Source organism: Sminthopsis crassicaudata, chromosome 2, assembly GCF_048593235.1.
Source record: "Sminthopsis crassicaudata isolate SCR6 chromosome 2, ASM4859323v1, whole genome shotgun sequence".
Taxonomy (NCBI): Eukaryota; Metazoa; Chordata; class Mammalia; order Dasyuromorphia; family Dasyuridae; genus Sminthopsis; species Sminthopsis crassicaudata.
Genome location: NC_133618.1, coordinates 331,400,657 through 331,421,807, shown reverse-complemented (window position 1 = coordinate 331,421,807; position 21,151 = coordinate 331,400,657). Strand labels below are relative to the sequence as shown.

At 33.8% G+C, this 21,151-nt stretch overlaps 1 protein-coding gene across 2 annotated transcripts in view; it reads right to left on the bottom strand.

The window, feature by feature from the left end:
• FNTB (farnesyltransferase, CAAX box, subunit beta) overlaps positions 1-21,151 on the bottom strand; it is an 81,764-nt gene that overhangs the window by 46,245 nt on the left and 14,368 nt on the right. For both annotated transcript variants that reach the window (XM_074290386.1, XM_074290385.1), the window contains exon 2: positions 20,931-20,995. In XM_074290386.1, coding sequence (XP_074146487.1) covers positions 20,931-20,995 — 65 coding nt within the window. The remainder of the gene's footprint in view (positions 1-20,930; positions 20,996-21,151) is intronic.

The following is a 21,151-nucleotide window of genomic DNA, read 5'->3' as shown; positions in this document are numbered from 1 at the left end:
ATGTTGTTTCCCCCTAGTAGAAATGTAAGCTCCTTGAGGGCAGGGACTGTTCATTTTTGTCTTTGTATCCCCAGCATCCAGCACAAAGCCTGGCACAAAGTAGGTGCTTAACAAATGCTAGTTGACAAACTTGGGCCTGGAGAAGAGTTAAAAAAATTCACCTCCCTGCCTTCTTTGCAGAGATGGGGGATTATTGCACATACTGTTAGACTTGGTTGGTTTGAGGTTAACTTTGCTGAATTTTTTTTTCCCTCTTTGTAAATATTTGTCACAAAGGATAAGTTTGAGGGGAAGGATACATTAAGAAATGAAGGTGATATAAAAATAAAAGATGAATAAAAATATGACAAAATAAATGCTTGTTGAATTGAATAAAAGCACCTAGAGGTCATATTGGAGAACATATATGGATAATATAGTCAACAACATCCTCTCTGCAGAAACTTTATTGTACTGCAGAAATCACATTTGTAACCAGTTAGAGATATCACTCACAGGGTTTCTGGCTCTGCAGCTCAAGTTCCCTTTCTCATTCCAAAAATAGAGCCATTAATGACTTTCTATGTCTTCTCTTTTTTCTGCATTTTAAAGATATTTCTTCAAGAAGTGAAGAATATTTCCTTGAGTTTAGTTTTCACTATGACTACCCCTAAGTAATCCATCTATCATAATTTCATTGATATCTTCTTTAATCGCTAACCTAAAGCCAGATAGTATTTATTTTTTATTTTAGCAGTAGTTTTCATTTGTACTTTATCAGTATCAGTATACTGGCCAGAAACCTGCTATAATGTGCTAGTCTTATTCATGAATGGAACAAGTAGTACTCCATTCTCAGAATTTATGGAAAAGAAAAATCACCATTACAGAAGAATTCAAGATGCTGAGTCAAGACTCCTAATCTGTAAGTCTTAGTTCAATAATGAAATGATCTAAGGTTTTTGTAAAGCAGTATTTCTATGTCTGCAAAAGAAATCATTAAAAGAATTAGCACTACATACCATTAGATTTTAAGATTACAGGAAAGAGAAATTATGCCTAATAATATCCAATAGCATTATATAACTCACCTACAAAATAATGATCTCAAAAGATCTCATGCTTTCAGGTCTCATGACTCTAATTATAGCAAGAGAGGGCTAGGGAAATGATAAAGAAAGGATAAGGAGCTTAGTTCAATTTTCATCTCAATCAAAGTATTAGATCCATCAGAGTACAGTGTACTTCTACATCTGCTTCCAATTAGAATATCTAATTAAGAAGTAAAAACAACAAAAAGGAGAGGAAAGGAGGCAAAGGAAGAAGAGGGGAAAAGGAGGAAAGGAGAAAAGAAAGATGAGGGAAAGTGAAAAGAGATAGCTAACTCAGCCAGAAAGTGAAAGGAGAGGGAGTATATTACTTAAGTTGTTTGTTTCTAGGAAGCTTTCCCAAGTTTGATTCTCAAAGACAGATTTTATTAGCATTTCTAATGCAAATAAACTACACTTCAGGAGAACTATTTGTCTGCGCTTCTATTTCTGCTTGTCTACTGAGGGATAAACCAATCAGAAGCCCAAGTAAAGTTCTATCGAGACCTGGCCTTACTTATGTTCACGTACAGAATTTGCTTTAGGATTCTGTAACTAAAAAAAAGTGTGAGTTCTTAAAATTCCACAACTGTCACCATCTTTACACAATCTAATCTTGTTAAATCATTTTCAATTTCATACCTTTCCACAATTCCTTCAGCTCCTGGGATTGTTGCTACACAAAATTTTATAGAAGGCAAAAAGATATACTCAACTCTTCCCATAAAATTGGCTGTACCCTAATGAGTCTTACCATACCCCAACAAAAAAAAAATTTTTTTCAAGCAAATATTATGCTGGGAGGTCTGGACAGAGCCTGAGCAGGCCAGAGAAAACCTGCTGAGGATGTGGAAAATGCCTGGGAGACATACTGATAAAATATTTCCTTAGCAGATTTCAACACTAGTAAAATTTTCATTAATCACTGTGGGCTATACAGAGAGGGTTGGAGAGACTTAAATCAACTGATGCTGAGTGAAATGAGCAGAACCAGAAGATCACTGTATACTTCAACAACGATACTGTATGAGGAGGTATTCTGATGGAAGTGGAAATCTTCAACATAAAGAAGATCCAACTCACTTCCAGTTGATCAATGATGGACAGAGGTAGATACACCCAGAGAAGAAACACTGGGAGGGGAATGTAAATTGTTAGCACTAATATCTGTCTGCCCAGGTTGCATATACCTTCGGATTCTAATGTTTATTGTGCAACAAGAAAATGATATTCACACACATGTATTTTACTTAGACTATATTGTAACACATGTAAAATGTATGGTATTGCCTGTCGTCGGGGGGAGGGAATAAGGGAGGGGGGGTAATTTGGAAAAATGAATACAAGGGATAATATTATAAAATATATATATATATATAATAAAAAAAAAAATTAAAAAATAAAAAAAAAATAAAAAAAAAAAAAAAAAAAAAAAAAAAATCACTGTGGGCTAAAGGAAGAATTACCATTAGCCACTTTATTTATTTTTACATCTGAAAAACTTATGTTTTATAAAAATAATAATTTGTATATTATTCTACTAAAACTTTGTTTTTAAAAATAATCCCTTATAGAAAAGTGCTTATCTACTAAAACACAGATCAAAAAAGAGAGCTGCCATTATTTCAGTGATGCTCTTTATTATTCATATTACCAATATTTTCAGAATCTGTTCTTGGTTTTTTTAATGGCTTGGGAAGAGTAAGGCAGGGGATTCCCAGATGAGTGTTTATTACTAAACCTAAATCTATTGTATCACCTCAAAACAATGACAATGCAACAAATAAACAACAAAAAGTAGTTGAAAGAAACTGTTACAGAATGTAATTTAAGGAAACATTATCAGGAAGGCAAAAAAAAAAAAAAAAAAAAAAAAAGAGAGTGAGAGAGAGAGATCTAATTCAATAAGTGGAGAAAAAAAGAAAGTTAGAAATTTCCAGAAGGAAAAAACCAAAATTGCCTCAGTGGAAACAAGTTTGGACATCACAATAGCCATAAAAGTACTTTAGAATTATAATAAGAACTGTAAAGAAAGATCTCATACGTAAAATAGGATCAATGAAGAAATTCAAAAAAACAAGCATGAGAACTGACAAGTAAAAAACACTATGGGAAATCTAACCCCCTTTTTTGAAGTCAGATACTTCAATATACCCATTGAAATCCCTTAAGACTCACAGTAAGAAACTTTACAAGAAAGAAACTTATGCAAGTAAGAAAGTTCAATATACATATTGATATTCTCTCAAATACCAACCTTTCTCCTTCTTCATGACCCATATCTTTGCTCCACCTCAGTTTCTGATATTTCTTTCAAATCCAATTTCTGATATTCTTCTTTCTATACTTCCTTCTTACCATGATATTTTCCTCCACCCCAAAAGTCTTCACAAACATGCCATCTTTTTTTTTTTTTTTTTTTTTTTTTTTTAATAGTCTTTATTTACCAAATATATGCATGGGTATTTTTACAACATTGACAATTGCCAAACCTTTTGTTCCCATTTTTCCCTTCCTTCCCCCCCACCCCAGATGGCAGGTTGACCAATACATGTTAAATATGTTAGAGTATAAATTAAATACAATATATGTCTACATGACTAGTTTTGCTGTACAAAAAGAATTGGACTTTGAAATAGTGTACATTTAGCCTGTGAAGGAAATCCAAAATGCAGGCGGACAAAATTAGAGGGATTGGAAATTCTATGTAGTGGTTCATAGTCATCTCCCAGAGATCTTTTGCTGGGTGTAGCTGGTTCAGTTCATTACTGCTCTATTGGAACTGATTTGGTACATCTCATTGTTGAAAATGGCCACATCCATCAGAATTGATCTTCATATAGTATTGTTGTTGAAGTATACAACAATTTCCTGGTCCTGCTCATTTTACTCAGCATCAGTTCATGTAAGTCTCTCCAGGCCTTTCTGAAATAATCTTGTTGGTCATTTCTTACAGAACAATAATATTCCATAATATTCATATACCACAATTTATTCAGCCATTCTCCAACTGATGGGCATCCACGTAGTTTCCAGTTTCTGGCCACCACAAAGAGAGATACCACAAGCATCTTGCACATACAGGTCCCTTTCCCTTCTTTAAAATGTCTTTGGAATACAAACCCAGTAGTAACACTGCTGGGTTAAAGGATATGCACAGTTTGATAACTTTTTGAGCATAGTTCCAAATTGCTCTCCAGAATGGCTGGATGTGTTCACAGTTCCACCAACAATGTATTAGTGTCCCTGTTTTCCCACATCCCCTACATCATTCTGCATTACCTTTCCCTGTCATTCTAGCCAATCTGACAGGTGTGTAGTGGTATCTCAGAGTTGTCTTAATTTGCATTTCTCTGATTAATAATGACTTGAAGCATCTTTTCATATGACTAGAAATAGTTTCAATTTCTTTATCGGAGAATTGTCAGTTCATATCCTTTGACCATTTATCAATTGGAGATTGGCTTGATTTCTTATATATTAGAGTCAATTCTCTATATATTTTGGAAATGAGGCCTTTATCTGAACCTTTGACTGTAAAAATGTTTCCCAAGTTTATTGTTTCCCTTCTAATCTTATCTGCATTGGTTTTGTTTGCATAAAAACTTTTCAATTTGATATAATCAAAGTTTTCTACTTTGTGATCAATAATGATCTCTAGTTCTTCTTTGGACATAAATTCATTCCTCTTCCACAGGTCTGAGAGGTAAACTATCCTATGTTCCTCTAATTTATTTATAATCTCATTCTTTATTCCTAGGTCATGAACCCATTTTGACCTGACCTTGGTGTACGGTGTTAAGTGTGGGTCAATGCCTACTTTCTGCCATATTAATTTCCAATTTTCCCAGCAATTTTTGTCAAACATTGAGTTCCTATCCCAAAGGCTGGGGTCCTTGTGTTTGTCAAACACTAGGTTATTAGAGTTATTGATTATTTTGTCCTTTGGACCTAACCTATTCCACTGATCAACTAATCTATTTCTTAGCCAATACCAAATGGTTTTGGTAATCGCTGCTTTATAATATAATTTTAGATCAGGTACAGCTAGGCCACCTTCATTTGATTTTTTTTTTCATTAATTCCCTTGAAATACTTGACCTTTTGTTTTTCCATATGAACTTTGTTGTTATTTTTTCTAGGTCATTAAAATAGGTTTTTTGGTATAGCGCTAAATAAATAAGATTAGTTTAGGTAGTATTGTCATCTTTATTATATTTGCTCGCCCTATCCAAGAGCATTTAATATTTTTCCAATTGGTTAGATCAGACTTAATTTGTGTGAAAAGTCTTTTGTAGTTTTGCTCATATAGTTTCTGATTTTCTCTTGGCAGATAGATTCCTAAATATTTTATACTATTGGTAGTTACTGTAAATGGAATTTCTCTTAAATGAATTTCTCAGTTAGTAACTCTAACTGTTGGATTTTGTTAGTGACATATAAGAATGCTAATGATTTATGTGGATTTATTTTGTATCCTGTAACTTTGCTAAAGGTGTGAATTATTTCTAATAGCTTTTTAGTTGAATTTTTGGGGTTCTCTACATATACCATCATATCATGAGCAAAGAGTGATAATTTAGTTTCCTCATTACCTATTCTAATTCCTTTAATCTCTTTCTCCACTCTTATTGCCAATGCTAGCATTTCTAATACAATATTGAATAGTAATGGTGATAGTGGACAACCTTGTTTCACCCCTGATCTTAATGGGAATGGCTGCAATCTTTCTCCATTACATATGATGCTTATTGATGGTTTTAAATAGATGCTACTAATTATTTTAAGGAAAAGTCCATTTATTTCTATACTCTCAAGTGTTTTTAATAGAAATGGATGTTGGATTTTATCAAATGCTTTTTCTGCATCTATTGAGATGATCATATGATTTTTGTTAATTTGATTATTAATATGGCCAATTATATTGATAGTTTTCCTAATATTGAACAAGCTCTGCATTCCTGGTATAAATCCTACTTGATCATGATATATTATCCTGGGGAAGATTTTCTGTAGTCTTTTTGCTAATATCTTATTTAAGATTTTAGCATCAATATTCATTAGGGAGATTGGTCTATAGTTTTCTTTCTCCGTATTCAACTTACCTGGTTTGGGTATCAGTACCATGTCTGTGTCATAAAAGGAATTTGGTAGGACTCCTTCATTCCTTATTTTTTCAAATAGTTTATATAACATTCGGGGCTAATTGTTCTTTGAATATTTGGTAGAATTCACCTTTGAATCCATCTGGTCCTGGAGATTTTTTCTTAAGGAGTTAATAGCTTGCTCTATTTCTTTTTCTGAAATGGGACTTTTAAGCAATTTACTTCCTTCTCTGTTAACAATCTGGAAAGCCTATATTTTTGGAGGCAGTCTTCCATTTCACTTAGGTTATCAAATGTATTGGCATAAAGTTGAGCAAAGTAACTCATTATTTCTCTAATTTCTTCCTCATTGGTGGACAGTTCTCTGTTTTCATTTTTAAGACTAACAATTTGATTTTCCTCTCTCCTTTTTCTAGTCAGATTTATCAAAGGTTTATCTATTTTATTGGTTTTTTTCATAAAACCAAATTTTAGTTTTATTTATTAGTTCAATAGTATTTTTACTTTCAATATTATTAATTTCTCCTTTTAATTTTAGGATTTCAAGTTTAGTATTTAATTGGGGGTTTATAATTTGGTCATTTTCTAGCTTTTTAAGTTGCAAGCCCAATTCATTGATCTTCTCTTTCTCTGTTTTCTTCAAGTAAGCCTCCAAAGATATAAAATTTCCCCTTATTACCGCTTTAGCTGCATCCCACAAATTTTGGTATGATGTCTCATCGTTGTCATTATCTTGAGTGAAATTATTAATTGTGTCTATAATTTGCTGTTTCACCCAATCATTCTTTAAGATTATTTAGTTTCCAATTACTTTTTGATCTATTTACCCCTAACTTTTTGTTGAATGTAGTTTTTATTACATCATGATCTGAAAAGAAAGCCTTTACTATTTCTGCCTTCCTGCATTTAATTTTGAGATCTTTATGTCCTAATATATGGTCAATTTTTGTATAAATTCCATGAACTGCTGAGAAGAAAGTGTACTCCTTTCTGTCTCCATTCAGTTTTCTCCAAAGATCTATCATACCTAATTTTCCTAATATTCGATTTACCTCTTTAATTTCTTTCTTATTTGTTTTGTGGTTTGATTTATCTAATTCTGAGAGTGCAAGGTTGAGATCTCCCACTATTATAGTTTTGCTGTCTATTTCTTCTTGCAACTCTCTTAACTTCTCCTTTAGGAAGTTAGATGCTATACCACTTGGTGCATATATATTTAATATTGAAATTGCTTCGTTGTCTATGCTACCCTTTAGCAAGATATAGTTTCCTTCCTTATCTCTTTTGATTAGATCAATTTTTGCTTTTGCTTGATCTGAAATAAGGACGGCTACCCCTGCTTTTTTTTACTTCACTTGAAGCATAATAGATTCTGCTCCAGCCTTTTACCTTTACTTTGTATGTATCTGCCTGCTTTAAATGTGTTTCCTGTAAACAATATATTACAATATAGGGTTCTGACTTTTGATCCAGTCTGCTATCCGTCTCCACTTAATGGGAGAGTTCATCCCATTCACATTTACAGTTAAAATTACTAATTCTGTATTTTCTGTCATCATAATATCCCCTGATTATGCTTTTTTCTTTACCCCCCTGAACCTCTTCCCCAGTATTAAACTTATGAGCCCCACTTGTGTCACGCAGCCCTCCCTCTTTAGTATCCCACCCTCCTCCCTTTAAATCCCTTTCCCTTTCTTGTTTCCTTTCATTATTGCTCTTTTCCTTTTCCCTTTTCCTTTTCCCTTTTCCTCTCCCTCTTTTTAATGAGGTGAGAAAGAATTTTCTGTAAAACTAATATGTCAATTATTTTCTCTTTGAGCCAATTCTGATGGGAGTAAGGTTCACACAATGTTCCTCCTCCTCTCTAACTTCCCTCAGATAGGTTTTCTTTGCCTCTTTGTGCGATGTAGTTTTCCTCTTTTTATCTCCCCTTTCCCCTTTTTCTGACACTATCCCCTTTCCATTTCTACTTCCCCTTTTTTTTTGTTATATCCTTAAAATCAAATTATACATTAGTCTTAATGTATATCCACAACAGAAATATAGTTCTCGAGAGTTCCTTTTACCTTTTTCTGCTTCTCTTGAGTCCTATGATTGGAGATCAAATTTTTTCTGTAGTTCTGTTTTTTCCTTAGAAACCTATGAAATTCATCTGTTTCATTAAATGTCCATCTTCTTCCATGGAAAAAAATGCTCAACTTAGCTGGGTAGTTTATTCTTGGCTGCATTCAAAGTTCTTTTGCCTTTCAGAATATCAGATTCCAGGCCCTTTGATCCTTGAATGAAGAGGCAGCCAGATCTTGAGTGACCCTTATTGTGGCACCTTGGTATTTGAATTGTTTTTTCCTGGCTGCTTGTAATATTTTTTCCTTAGTCTGATAGTTCTGAAATTTAGCTACAATATTCCGTGGAGTTTTTTTTTTTTTTTTTAAAGGGTCTTTTTCAGAAGGTGTTCGATGAATTCTTTCAATGTCTATTTTACCTTCTGGTTCTATTACTTCTGGTCAGTTCTCTTTGATGATTTCCTGTAAAATTGTAAAATAGTATCTAGGCTCTTTTTTTCATCATAATTTTCGGGAAGTCCAATAATCCTCAGATTGTCTCTCCTAGATCTATTTTCCAGGTCTGTCATTTTGGCAAGTAGATAGCTGACATTTTTCTCCAGATTTTCATTTTTTTGGCTTTGCTTGACTGATTCTTGGTGTCTCAGTGAATCATTCATTTCAAATTGTTCACTTCTAATTTTTAATGAGTTATTTTCTTCATTAGGTTTTTTTTACTTCTTTTTGTATGTGTCCAATTGAGTTTTTAAATGAGTTGTTTTGCTCTATGGAATTTTTTTCCATTTCACTAAATTTGTTTTTTAGTGAGTTATTTTCATTTTCCAATTCACAAATCCTACTTTCTTGGGAATTCTTTATCTTTTCCAATTCACAGATCCTACTTTCCTGTGTTTCCTTTACCTTTTCCAACTCCTTAATTCTATTTCCCTGCACTTCCTGTGAATTTTTTACCTTTTCCAATTCACATTTCAGGAACTTGTTTACCTTTTCTAATTCAGATTTCAGGACACTGTTATTCTCTAATATAGCTTCTCTTTCCTTTCCCCATTTTTCTTCTAATTCTCTCTCCAGATTTTTAATAGTTTCTTCTAGGAGAGCGTTATTTGGGGTATTGTCTGGAGGCTGTGTGCTATTAGCCTCCTCAGTGTTGGAAACCCGCTCTTTTTCTGCACAGAAGCTGTCAATCATTTTCTTCATTTTTTTGCTCCTTTTTTTTTTAAAAAAGCCTTTAGGGTCTGCCTTCAGGGCAAGGAGATTACCAGCCTCCTCTGCATAGCAAGGATCAGTTTATGGACAGTCTCTGGCCTCTCAATGGGCTGCAACGAATGGCCAAACTGCAGGAGGGCTCTGGGACAAGCTACATTCGGAAGTGAGTATGCCTGGGTATCACGGGGCAGGGCTGTGTATGTGCCCTGCGAGGAGCCCCACAGTGAGGATTAGTGACCACCTTGGGGCTAGAGGTTAAGAAGCAAAGGTATCGCTGCCCTCCCACAAATGCCCGCTTTGAGTATTTGCAGTCATCCTGTCCCTCACCACACTGGAAGTGTCTCTGCCTGAGGAGTGCAGTTGAGCTGAGGAAATTCCACTACCCCAGGCCGAGAACATCACTATACAGATGAGAGGCTGCCCCGGGCTGTGCCCCTGTTGTGTGTGATTGCCCCCCACCACGAGCCCCTCACTGCAAAAATGCCACAAAGAGCTGTGTTATGGTCTGCGTTGAGTCACTTCCGGTCCTGGATGAGCGCAGCCAGATCCTCTTGGGCTTTGGCGTCCCTCAAAGTACCTTCTATCCTAGGCTCCAACTTCTCTGCTGGTCCACTACTCTGCCACCAAAGCAAAGCAATCAGGCTAGGGCAGAGAGCTCTATGTAAACCTTCCAACCACAGAGACCACCCGCTCCTGAAGCTATCCCTGCCTGCGCTGGTCTACTCCCACTACCTAAGGTCAAACCTTTTCTGGCGATATTCCAGATTCTCTTCCGCTGGTAAGTTGTTGTATTTCCAATCTTCATGGGTTTTATCAGTCAAGTGCTGTTTTTGAGGCTGAATTAAATACTTGATAGAAAAGAAATTAGCTTAGAAAGTTCCATCTAGCTTTTCCGCCATCTTGGCTCCGCCCCCAAACATGCCATCTTTTAATCCACAATTACTGCTCTGAAAAAATCTTGCTTCTAAGACTGATCTGTTCAACTATCCAGTATATTCTGCTCCTGAATCCCTTTTCTCTTTGCCACTCATGCTTTGTTAAATCTGGTTCTAGACTGCCTTACTCAACCTTCCTTCTCTGTTCCTAATTCAAATGCAGCTCAAAGGTGCTAAGGCCACTTCTAAATGCACTATTTAATGTCTTCTTTCACATGGGCCTTCAATCGTTCTCAGATGAACTCTTAAGGTACTTCTCATAGTGGGTGCTTCAAACTTCGTATCTACTTGAGACTCCCTCCCTTAATACTTCCTAGTAATAGAGGGCCTTTTGTCCTTTACTGAGAAACAGAAGTGGTACATTATGAACTCTCTTTTTCCTTATTCCTTTCTCAAAATCCACTAATCTTGTCCTGTGGTGTTATCAGTTGTGACAACTCTCTATGATGGAGTAAATGGATTCCAGCAAAAGATGATATCTCTAGTAGCAACCTAATATCCGAATGGGTCCCAGTGAGAAACAAACTGAGCCTGTAGAATTATTCTGTACTGACAGAATTATCTTGTATAGAGATATCCTGAATTGATGCCCACTGTTACAATACAATCTGGAGGTAAAGGTATATATGTCAATTCCCAAGGTTATCTTGTACAAGCCACCAGTTGATTTACTGACATACATAATTAGCACAGTTAGCATACATAACTCACTCTTCATCCCTTCTCATAAAAGGTCCCACCTCTTCCCTTGATTGTTGTACTACAGTTCTCTTTTATTGTCTTGACTCAGTTTCCCTAAATTGTCCTGCTCTGGTTTTCCTGAATTGTTCTGCCTCAATTTCTAATTGTTCTGCTTAATCCTGCAAAACCACCTCTCCCTCTTAATCATCAGAATATTTTGATAAGGATAAAAGATCTTATATTTATGTCAGAATGCCTCTCCCCATCCCAATCTATCAGAATATCAGATACCTTTTTTATCTCCTCATCTCCAGTGCCTCCCCCCATTATGTCATCCCTATCTCCTGTGCCTCCCCCAACCTTGTCAAGAGTCCCGTTCCCACTCACAGTACCCTGACTCTACCTCTATCTCTGTCTACCCCCTGTATCTGAGCTACAAGTATATGTCATTGAAAACTCACATTGGTTGCTGGATTCTTGGAGATGATAGTCTCATTCAGCCCTGGGATCAAACCACGGATCTATTTGGTAAATCTCTTCCTTAAATAAAATATTAAACTCTCTAATCTTTATCTTGCCTCAGTTTCTCTGGCATTACATTGTTAATCCTAAATTCATTAGGAACTTTGTCCCCTTGCTAACTGACATAATAAAGCTTTACCCCTTGACCTGGAAGAAATAATTTTGAGTCTGTGAATGCATTTGGGATGACTTCCCACCTATGTGACTTGAGGTTTTCTTAGCAATAATACTTAGAGTGGTTTGCCATTTCCTTCTTCAGCCTATTTTATTGAAAAGAAATCAAAGCAAACAAAGTTAAGTGAGTTGCCTAGGGCCATGTAACTATTACTTGTATGAGGCTGAATTTGAAGTCAGGAAGAGGGGGCTTCATGATTATAAGTCCAGGATTCTATCCACTATGCTACCTACCTGCCCATTTGAAGAGACGGCCACCTTGTGTCCAAGAGCAACACCCCCTTCCTGTGCCGTTGGATCCCTTCTAACTGAGACACTCTTCTACCTCACTCATAGAGCTCTATGTGATTCAAATATCATCTAGGCTAAACTCCCTTCATTTTAGAGATAAGAAAACTAAAGCCCAGGGATGTTAAATGACTTTAATAAGGAGCACATGAATCAAAGTCCTTTAGTTTAAGAGATAGTACTCTTCCTGGAAACTTTCTCCTTCAATCATTACCTCTTATTTTCAAGCTCTCCATATCTAATGGTTCTTTCTTTACATTCTTACAGTCAAGTCTAAGAATTTCTTATCCTTAAAAAACCCTTCACTTAAATGTGTCGTTCCCTTGATTTTAGCTGACATAAGGTTATTATCCTTCACAATCAAACTCCAAGAGCTGAATATGCTTGCCATTTCTTAACCTTTCAAAGCTTCTCAACCTTAGTTTCAGATCTCACCATTCAAAAGAAACTGTTCTCACCTAGATTACCAACAATGTCTTAATTACCAAATCCAACAACCTCTCTTCAATTCATATTCCACTTGAATTCTGAACTACTTAGCCACCCTTTCTGCCCTGAATGGTCTTTTCTCCTTTGTCTTCTGTGATACTATTTCTCTACATGTTTGACTACTCTTTTAATCTCTTACCAAATATCTGACAGTTCCTCATTTCCTTAATTATCAGTCATCTTAGAACCATGAAATATGATCTTCATAAGACTATCCTAGACTTCTTTTCCTCTACAAGTGATCTCAAAAGTTCTTTGGAGAAGGAAGCATTGAACCATCTTTCCCTTTGAGCCTCATTTTCCTCCTCATCATTCTCATGCAAATGCTATCTTAGTTGATAGCCAGATGATTCTCAAACTTATAACTTAGAACCTTGATTTTTCTAGATCTTCCTCACTAGATGAAAGCAGATTGAGCTGGGATAATCAGTTTGATGCTAGATATGTTTCACTGAGCTTTTTTTGTTTTTTTTTAGTACTCTGATTTTTAAGAACAGACATATAAAGATATGAAAAAACATAACTAAAATAACACTACCAATTAATATTAGAAATATGGGCTATTGGTGTGGGGAAGTAAAGTACTTCAAAGGTCAATGCAGTCTACAATGTACAAGGATTACATTAACATGAAAAAGAAAGGAGTAAAAAACAAACCTCCCCCCCCAAAAAAAAAATGACAAACTGCTGTTGTGCAACAGGCTAATTAATCCTCAAACATCAAACAAAGACCTTCAGAGGCATCTGGCAGCTGTAGTTGCAAGAATAACAAAAATAAATTAAAATAGCTATTTATCACTGTGAAAACCAATCCCCCCACCCCCAACAATGCTTGTCATGGGCAAAACAATGCAAAGACTGGAGTACTGGTGGAAAAGGTAACATTTTTGCCAATTGAATTACCAAAAGAGTCTGTAGCTCTGATGGGAATCTGACAAGGGAAACTGAGGCTGGAAACCCCAAAAAGAGTCATTTCCCATGTTATCGAGACCTAGAAGCCAGCCCAACCCCACCTCTAAGTACCTCTAATTTACCTTTCTATAGAGTTCAGCAGACACCACCCAAGTTTTCTATAGAGCTGAACCAAAGCTAAGTAGTTACGTACCCCTATTTAACTATCAATAGAACTGAATTCACCTTTAGTACCTCCACTTAAGCTCTATACAATTTGAACTATCACTAATCAAACTTTCTATATCCTTACTGAAGCCTATTCAAATCCAATAGCTCTGTATTGTCTCAAATCATATATATGAGGGTGGGAAGAATGGGCAGATGAGCAGAACGGACAGAACTCTAATTCCATCAAAGAGTTCTGCTCCATTTGAGATCTCTTGATGATTTATAATAAACTTAAACTTCTACCTTTACTTATAATTTAGTAAATTCTTTTACTTCACCCGCGCCTTGTCTCATCAAAAGCCTGCACATCCCCAACAGCTCCACTCTTCCAGGCCTCCTGCTCCACAATGCTTCTGTTTAAAACTAAACTATACCCAATTCTAGTTAAAACTGCTGCTAAAATGCTCCAGCAATTTTGCTGATTCATCCCAATTATAATTCCATATTCCTCAACCTGAATAAGCCTTCTTAGTTCATCATTAAAATAAATTAGACAGAGATGCCAGAAGGAGAGACAGAGAGGTGGGGGGAGGAGGACAGGAGAAATGCCCTTTTCGCTACTGATCCATGTGGCCCCATCACAGCTACCATTGCAGATCCTTTGTCTGAAAACCCTATGTAAACCAAAGACATCAGTGGCTCTAGGCTTTTAACCTATCCCACTACTCATCCTCACCATCACTGGATATGTTGCCAAAAAGAAAGTGAAAGAGAAGAAAGCTATATTCAGTATTATCCCTGACTGAATTGTTGTTTATCTGTCCATTTTTAAATTTTACTTGTCTATGAACATCAATAAATTTTTCTGACCCATATTAGTAGGGCTTCTAGCCATGCAATGTAACTTTGCCCAAAATGTTCATGACAGCAATGGAACTAATTTTTTATTCAAAATTATAGTCAGAAGACATCTAATAAAATTTGGGCATTTTCATCAAAAGAGAACACTCCCACATAAATATAGGGGAATTTTTTTTTTTTCCTTTTTACTTCCACTGGACATGGAAGTTTTATCCTCATTGAGGAAACAATGAACTGATAACTGTATCAATACACTGAGAAACAAAATTGTTCCAGAATTACAGAAATTCCTAAATGGAGATGGAATATTGCAAATCACCTAGCACTATGCCACACATCAGAAAAAGTTAAGAAACCTATCCAAAAGAGAGACAAAAACATGTTTAATGGGCCTGGGAATTCACAAGACATTAAGCTAGAAAACCTATGGATTATAATCAAGGCCAGAGTTAGAAAAATATATTGCTTCAAAGGTATGCTTAACATCCAATATGATCAAGTGTAGTTTCATGAAAAATTAAAGGATATCTGTCAAAATCTTGTGAACTCAAGACCAAATTATACAATGATTTCAGCAAAGCAAGAATATGTTTCATATTAAAAAGTTATTTTAAAAGATGTTAAAAATTACAAAATCTATCATGTCAATAAATATATTTTATTTTGTTCCAATTAATTCACATATAACCTAAGGCTCTTAAAGTTCTTTATAACCCATGCTTAATATTTCCATATAGTTCATACTATTTCCATTGATGTGTTTTATATTCCAGCCAAATGTCCTACCTCAGGATTCCATTTTATACCTGGAATGCATTCCATATGTACATACAACTTTTAGAAACTGGCTTCCTTTAAAACTCAATTCATAGGCTGCTTCCTAAAGGAAGCCTTATTTTGTTCCCTCCAGACATCAGTGCCCTACCCCTCTTGTAAGTGCCTTGTAGTTATTTGTCAAAATCAGTCTTGTATTTTTCCTGGGAAAATTTAAGCTTTGTAGGGAGTTTCTTTTTAGTCTTTGTACTCTCACTGTTTAATACAGTGGCTGTGCTTTGCACACACGTTTGTTGAATTAAATTGAAGAATTAACAAAAGAAATATGAACAAAAGATGATTTAAATAGAAAATAAAAATGTCATCCTACATGAGCTGATAAAGGGCCAAACCACAGAAACATTTTTAAAAATATACCAAAGGTAAGAATAATGACGAAACAACCTAGCAAAATATATAAAATACAACCACAGCAATATTTATAGAAAAAGAAATATTCCTAAATATTGACATTAACAAGAGGACTAATGAATTGAGTGTGCAATTTTTAAAAATCCTTAAAACAAGCAAATTAATAATCTCTTATGTAATCTAAATATTAGAAGCTATAACAAAAAAATTAGAAAAGCACCAGATCAGAAGAATTTAACAACTTTGGTTAGAGGATTAATTCAGACCAAAAAAAAGGAACAGAGGTTATTACAAAAAATAATTATTTCAATTACAAAAAATTTTGCCACAAAATTAATGTCACTAGGATTAGAATTTCCTACATCAACTAAGGAAAATATGTGTAACAAATACATCTGATAAGGGTCTGCTATTTAAAATATTTAAGCAATTAACAGAAATAACTAAGAACAAAAGCTATTCTTTGTAATTTTTCAAAAAATATAAACAAGTCTACAAAGAAACTACAAAAATTGTTAATAAACTATTAATATGAAAGAATGCTCAAAATAAAAAATACTAAGAGAAATGAAAATCAAAACAGGTTTGAGGTTCCATATTATATCCTTTATATACCATTATACCCATCCAAACGTGACAAAGGAAAAGTATATATATTGGAGGGCTTGTGTGTACGCATGAACACTAGAGGTACAGTTGTGATTAATTGGTACAAACATTCTAGAAAGTAATTTGGAATTCTGCAAAGAAAGTGATCAAAATATGCACATCCTTTGGCCCTGCCATCCCAAGGTATATACCCCAAGGAGGTTAAAGATAAAAAGAAAAGCCTCTAGTGATTAAAATATTTAGTTTTTGTAATAGTGAATAACTGGAAATAAAGTAGATGTCCAACAATTGGGGAATTGCTAAACAAGATAAATAAATATATTGGAAAATGAATATTTTTTAAGATGATGAATATATTGGATACAATTCTCAATATTCATGAATGGATACAAAATAAAGTAAATAGAGTAAGGAAAACAGATGAGACTTCTTAATTTTTTTATTTATAATGGTCTCCCCTCTGGCAGTCTAGTGAAGCCTATTATTCCCTTCATAGAAGAGTGGTTTTAAATTCATAAAACAAAATATATAGGTTTATGAAAGAAATAAGTTTATATTGAAATATAGTTATAAAAATATTTCTTAAAATAAATTCATATCTCCTTTTTTTTTTTTTTTTTTTTTGAGGCAATTGGGCTTAAGTGACTTGGCCAGGGTCACACAGCCAGGAAGTGTTAATTGTCTGAGACCAGATTTGAACTTGGTTCCTCCTGATTTCAGGGCTGATGGTCTATCCACTGCGCCACCTGGCTGCCCCAAATTCATAACTCCTAGGTTAAGAAATATACAATGATTACAACAATGTAAATGGGGGAAAAACCTCAGCAAAATCACTAAACCTAAATGTATGAAATCATAATGACCAAGTTTGGTACTAGGTACTTCTATCCATTCCATGCAGAAGTGGCAGACCGTATGTATTTCACAGTTCCATAGTGGATAAAGTAAAGAATATTTTTTCAATGTGTTTATTAGTTTTGCTTAATTGGGGTTTTTTTTGTTTCATTTTAGTTTTCTTTCTTTGTTGTAAGGGACAGTTTCCTATAGGGTTTTGAAGGAAGAATATAGAATGAAGTGTGGGTTATTAAAAAAAAAAAAAAGAAAGCAAAAAACTTTACTTTAAAAATTAATAATCTTCAATTAAACACAAAAGAGACTTTTAAAAAATTAAATATTAGAAACAAAAATGAAGATTTTTTTAAAAATAAAAATGTTTTTGGAAGATTAAGAAAATTAATCAACTATGATATAATTTTATCCAAAAAACGTGAACAAATATAAGAAAAAAAAATCCATCTTTTTTCTGTAATCAATAAATTATTTTCAGGAATATTCTTTCAAGGGTTTGTTTGGATATTTGTTAGGAAATATTTGCTAAGTCAAAAAAAAAGGCAATTAAAAAAAGAAATAAAAATTAAAAGTAATTTTTTTTACAGTATATATACAGTAAATATCCTCTAAATGGAAAGGAGAAAAATTATCAGAAATTACTATAAAATTATATAGAAACAAAAACTAAAAATGTAAGTGAAATGGCTATCTTCAAAAATTTAAAATACTCTAACATGAAACAGAAAAGACAAGTAACTCAAAAAACATCAAAAAGAGAAAATAAGTAACTCAATTTCTAAAAGAAAAATTAAGCAAGCTATAAATGGACTCTCAGAAATATATTCTCAGTACAAACTAATCTACAAATGACTTCTATCACATACTTTAAAAACAAATATTCATTATATATTACAAACTCAACCCCATCTCCCCAAAGGAAATAATACTTTACCTAATAACTTCTATGAAGCAAACATAGTCTGAATTCCCAAGTTAGAAAGAAATAAAGCAGAAATAGAACTGCAGAACAATATCACTAATGAATTAATGAATAGTATCTGTGATTTAAGGAAATCTCCTCATGTAAGAGCTTACTCCAGCAATGCTAAGGTATTAAAAAATGAAGTAATTCATCAAGGATCATATATATAAAACGAGTAAATATAAGAGCAGAATTTGAATCCAGGCAATTCTACTCCAAGTTCAGCAAGCTATCTATCTACTATGCCATGTTGCCTTCTCATTAATGAATACCTACTCAAAAACTTCAATAAAATGCTAGCAAAGAAATAAAAAGGATTTCAGTAACATATACAAAAAAAATTCATTAAGATCAAGGAATGACTTATAATAGGGATGCAAAAATGGCTCAACACTAAGAAAACAAGTAGCATAATAAATTACATTAATAAGCAATAGATACTGAAAATATTTTCTATAAAATAGCTTACGCCAAAAACCAGTAAAAAACAAAAAGCACAAGGACCTTTTCTTAAAATCACAAACTACCATTATTGATAATGGGAAAATACTTGGTATTTTCCCAATAGGATCAGGAAATAAGGATGGCTATCAGCAATGTTATCATCAGACACATATAAGAAACAAAACTAAACAACAACAACAAAAGGATTTAAAGGAATAAGTAAGCATTGGCAAAAAGAGGCAAAATAATATTTGTAGATGATAGTTTATTTAGAATCAAAAATCAAACAAAAAAAATAATGAAGACAATTTCTTCAGCAATTAAGATAATATATGTAAAGAAAATCCTTTGAAAACTTGAATTATTATTATTTAGCAGTATACAAAATATACAAAAGATCACTTTCCAAATATTACCACCAACAAAAAAGTAAGGAAAGAGATGTTATTTAAATTAATATCAAAATGCATTAAATATTTAGGAACTAACTTACCAAGACACACACATAGGATTAATATAAATAGGAATACAAAACAATTTTCACAGAAATAAAGAAAACGAAGACATACACAATAATCATGAATAGATTATATTCCCACTATAGTAATAATAACAATACTATCCAAATTAATCAATCTACAGATTTAACACTAAACCAAATTGTCAAAGTGATATTTTAGGGAAATAATGGCAAAAAAAGTAGAAACTAATGGTGTCTGGCATGAGCAAATCTCAAATTATATATTAGATAGGAATTACTTTCAAAAATATTCAACATTTCCAATCAATCAACAAGCATTTATTAAACACCTACAATGTGCCAGGCACTGTGCTAGGCGATGAGACAAAAATGAGACAGACCCTACTCTCAAGGAGCTTACACTCTTGTGGTGAAGACAATATATACATATAGACATATGTAAGTATATACGGAATTAAAAAAATACAATATAGTTTAGAGAGGGAGGACATTAGCAAGTTGGAGGAATCAGTAAGAGGCTTCATGTAGCTAAATCTTTAAGTAAGGAAGGGATTCTATGAGGTGGTGATAAGCAAAAGGTACAATCCTCATAGGGACTGCATGGGCATCAGAGATGGAGTGTTGTCTAGATAAACTGCAAAAAGGCTAGTTTTCTTAAACTACAGAGTGCAAGAAAGAGAATAATATATAATGTAGCTGGAAAAGGAGGTTAAGGCCAAGTTGTAAAGAGCTTTAAAAAAACCAAAGAGAAAAAATTATATAGGGAGTCACTGGAGTTTATTGAGTGAGGGAGTGATATGGTCAGAAATGTACTTTAAAAAGTCACTGGTAGCTGTATGGAGGATGGACTGGAATAGAGAAAGACTTGAGGCAGGGAGACCAATTAGGAGGCCACTGCAATAGTCCAGGTGAGAGGTGTTGTGGGTCTAGATACTAAATAAAAATAGAAACATTGATCAATAAAATAGATCAGAAAAGCGAGGAAATTCATACAAACAGTCTAGGCTTCAATAAATTTAAGAACATAAAATATCAATGTAAGAATTTTTTTATTGTTCAATAACTTCTAGAAAAATGGAAAGCAATTTGACAGAAAATAGGTTTAGCCCAGCATGGACAACACATACCACAGTAAATTCCAGAGAAATAAACAAGAGTTTCTGTATTGAAAAGTTACGAGAGTAGCAAGTTCTCTCTCATAACTTAATAGGAAAAGACTCTGTAACCAACAATGATACAGAACATATCACAAAAGACAAAAGACTTTTTCAATTGTATAAAGTTTAAAAGGTTTTATACAAATAAAATAATTTCAGCTAAAATAAGAAGAAAAAAACTGGGGAAATATTTGCATTAATTATCTCTGACAAAAATATAACATCCAAAATCTGGAGGGAATTAGCACAAACTTTTATGAATAAAAGCCATTCCCCAATTGACAAGGAATCAAAAGATATGAACATAATATTTGCAAAAGAAATGTAAACTATTAACCATAATCTTTTTAAAATGTCAAAATCTCTATTAATTGCAGAGAAGTTCAAATAAAAACAATTTTGAGATTAGTTCACATCAAAAAAAATAGCAAAGATACAGGCACAGAAATTCATTTCTTATAATCTGACAATCATTTTTGGAAAACAATATAGATTTTACAAGAAAAATTACAATACTATTCATGTCTTTTGACACATCTAACTCACTACTGGATTTAAATTCCAAAAAGATTTCTGACTAACATATGAAAATATCCATAGCACCAGTAGAACCATAGAGGCTTTGGTCATCCAGTTAGTTCCAGGGTTAATAAATCTTAGTCATCTATTAATAATAGCTGAGACATTGTCCTTCCCAACCAAGACTGATTCAAATCAAAATACACAAGTTATAGAGAAAGGGGAATCACTCATTGGTGTTCCTCTCTGTATTCAGCACCTTATCTTACCTTGGCACATGATGGTTGATCTTGTAAGCATTGAAGACCTCTTGTATTTTATCTTCTACTTTTGCCTAGTAAAGAGAGGGGGGAGAAAAAACAGAAATGTGGTTAAGAAATCTATAAATTCAATATCCTATTGCCTCAGAGAGTTCCTGCCAGTACCAATCAATCAATAAGTTTTTATTAATGCCTACTATGTGCCAGGCACTATGCTAGATACTAAGAAT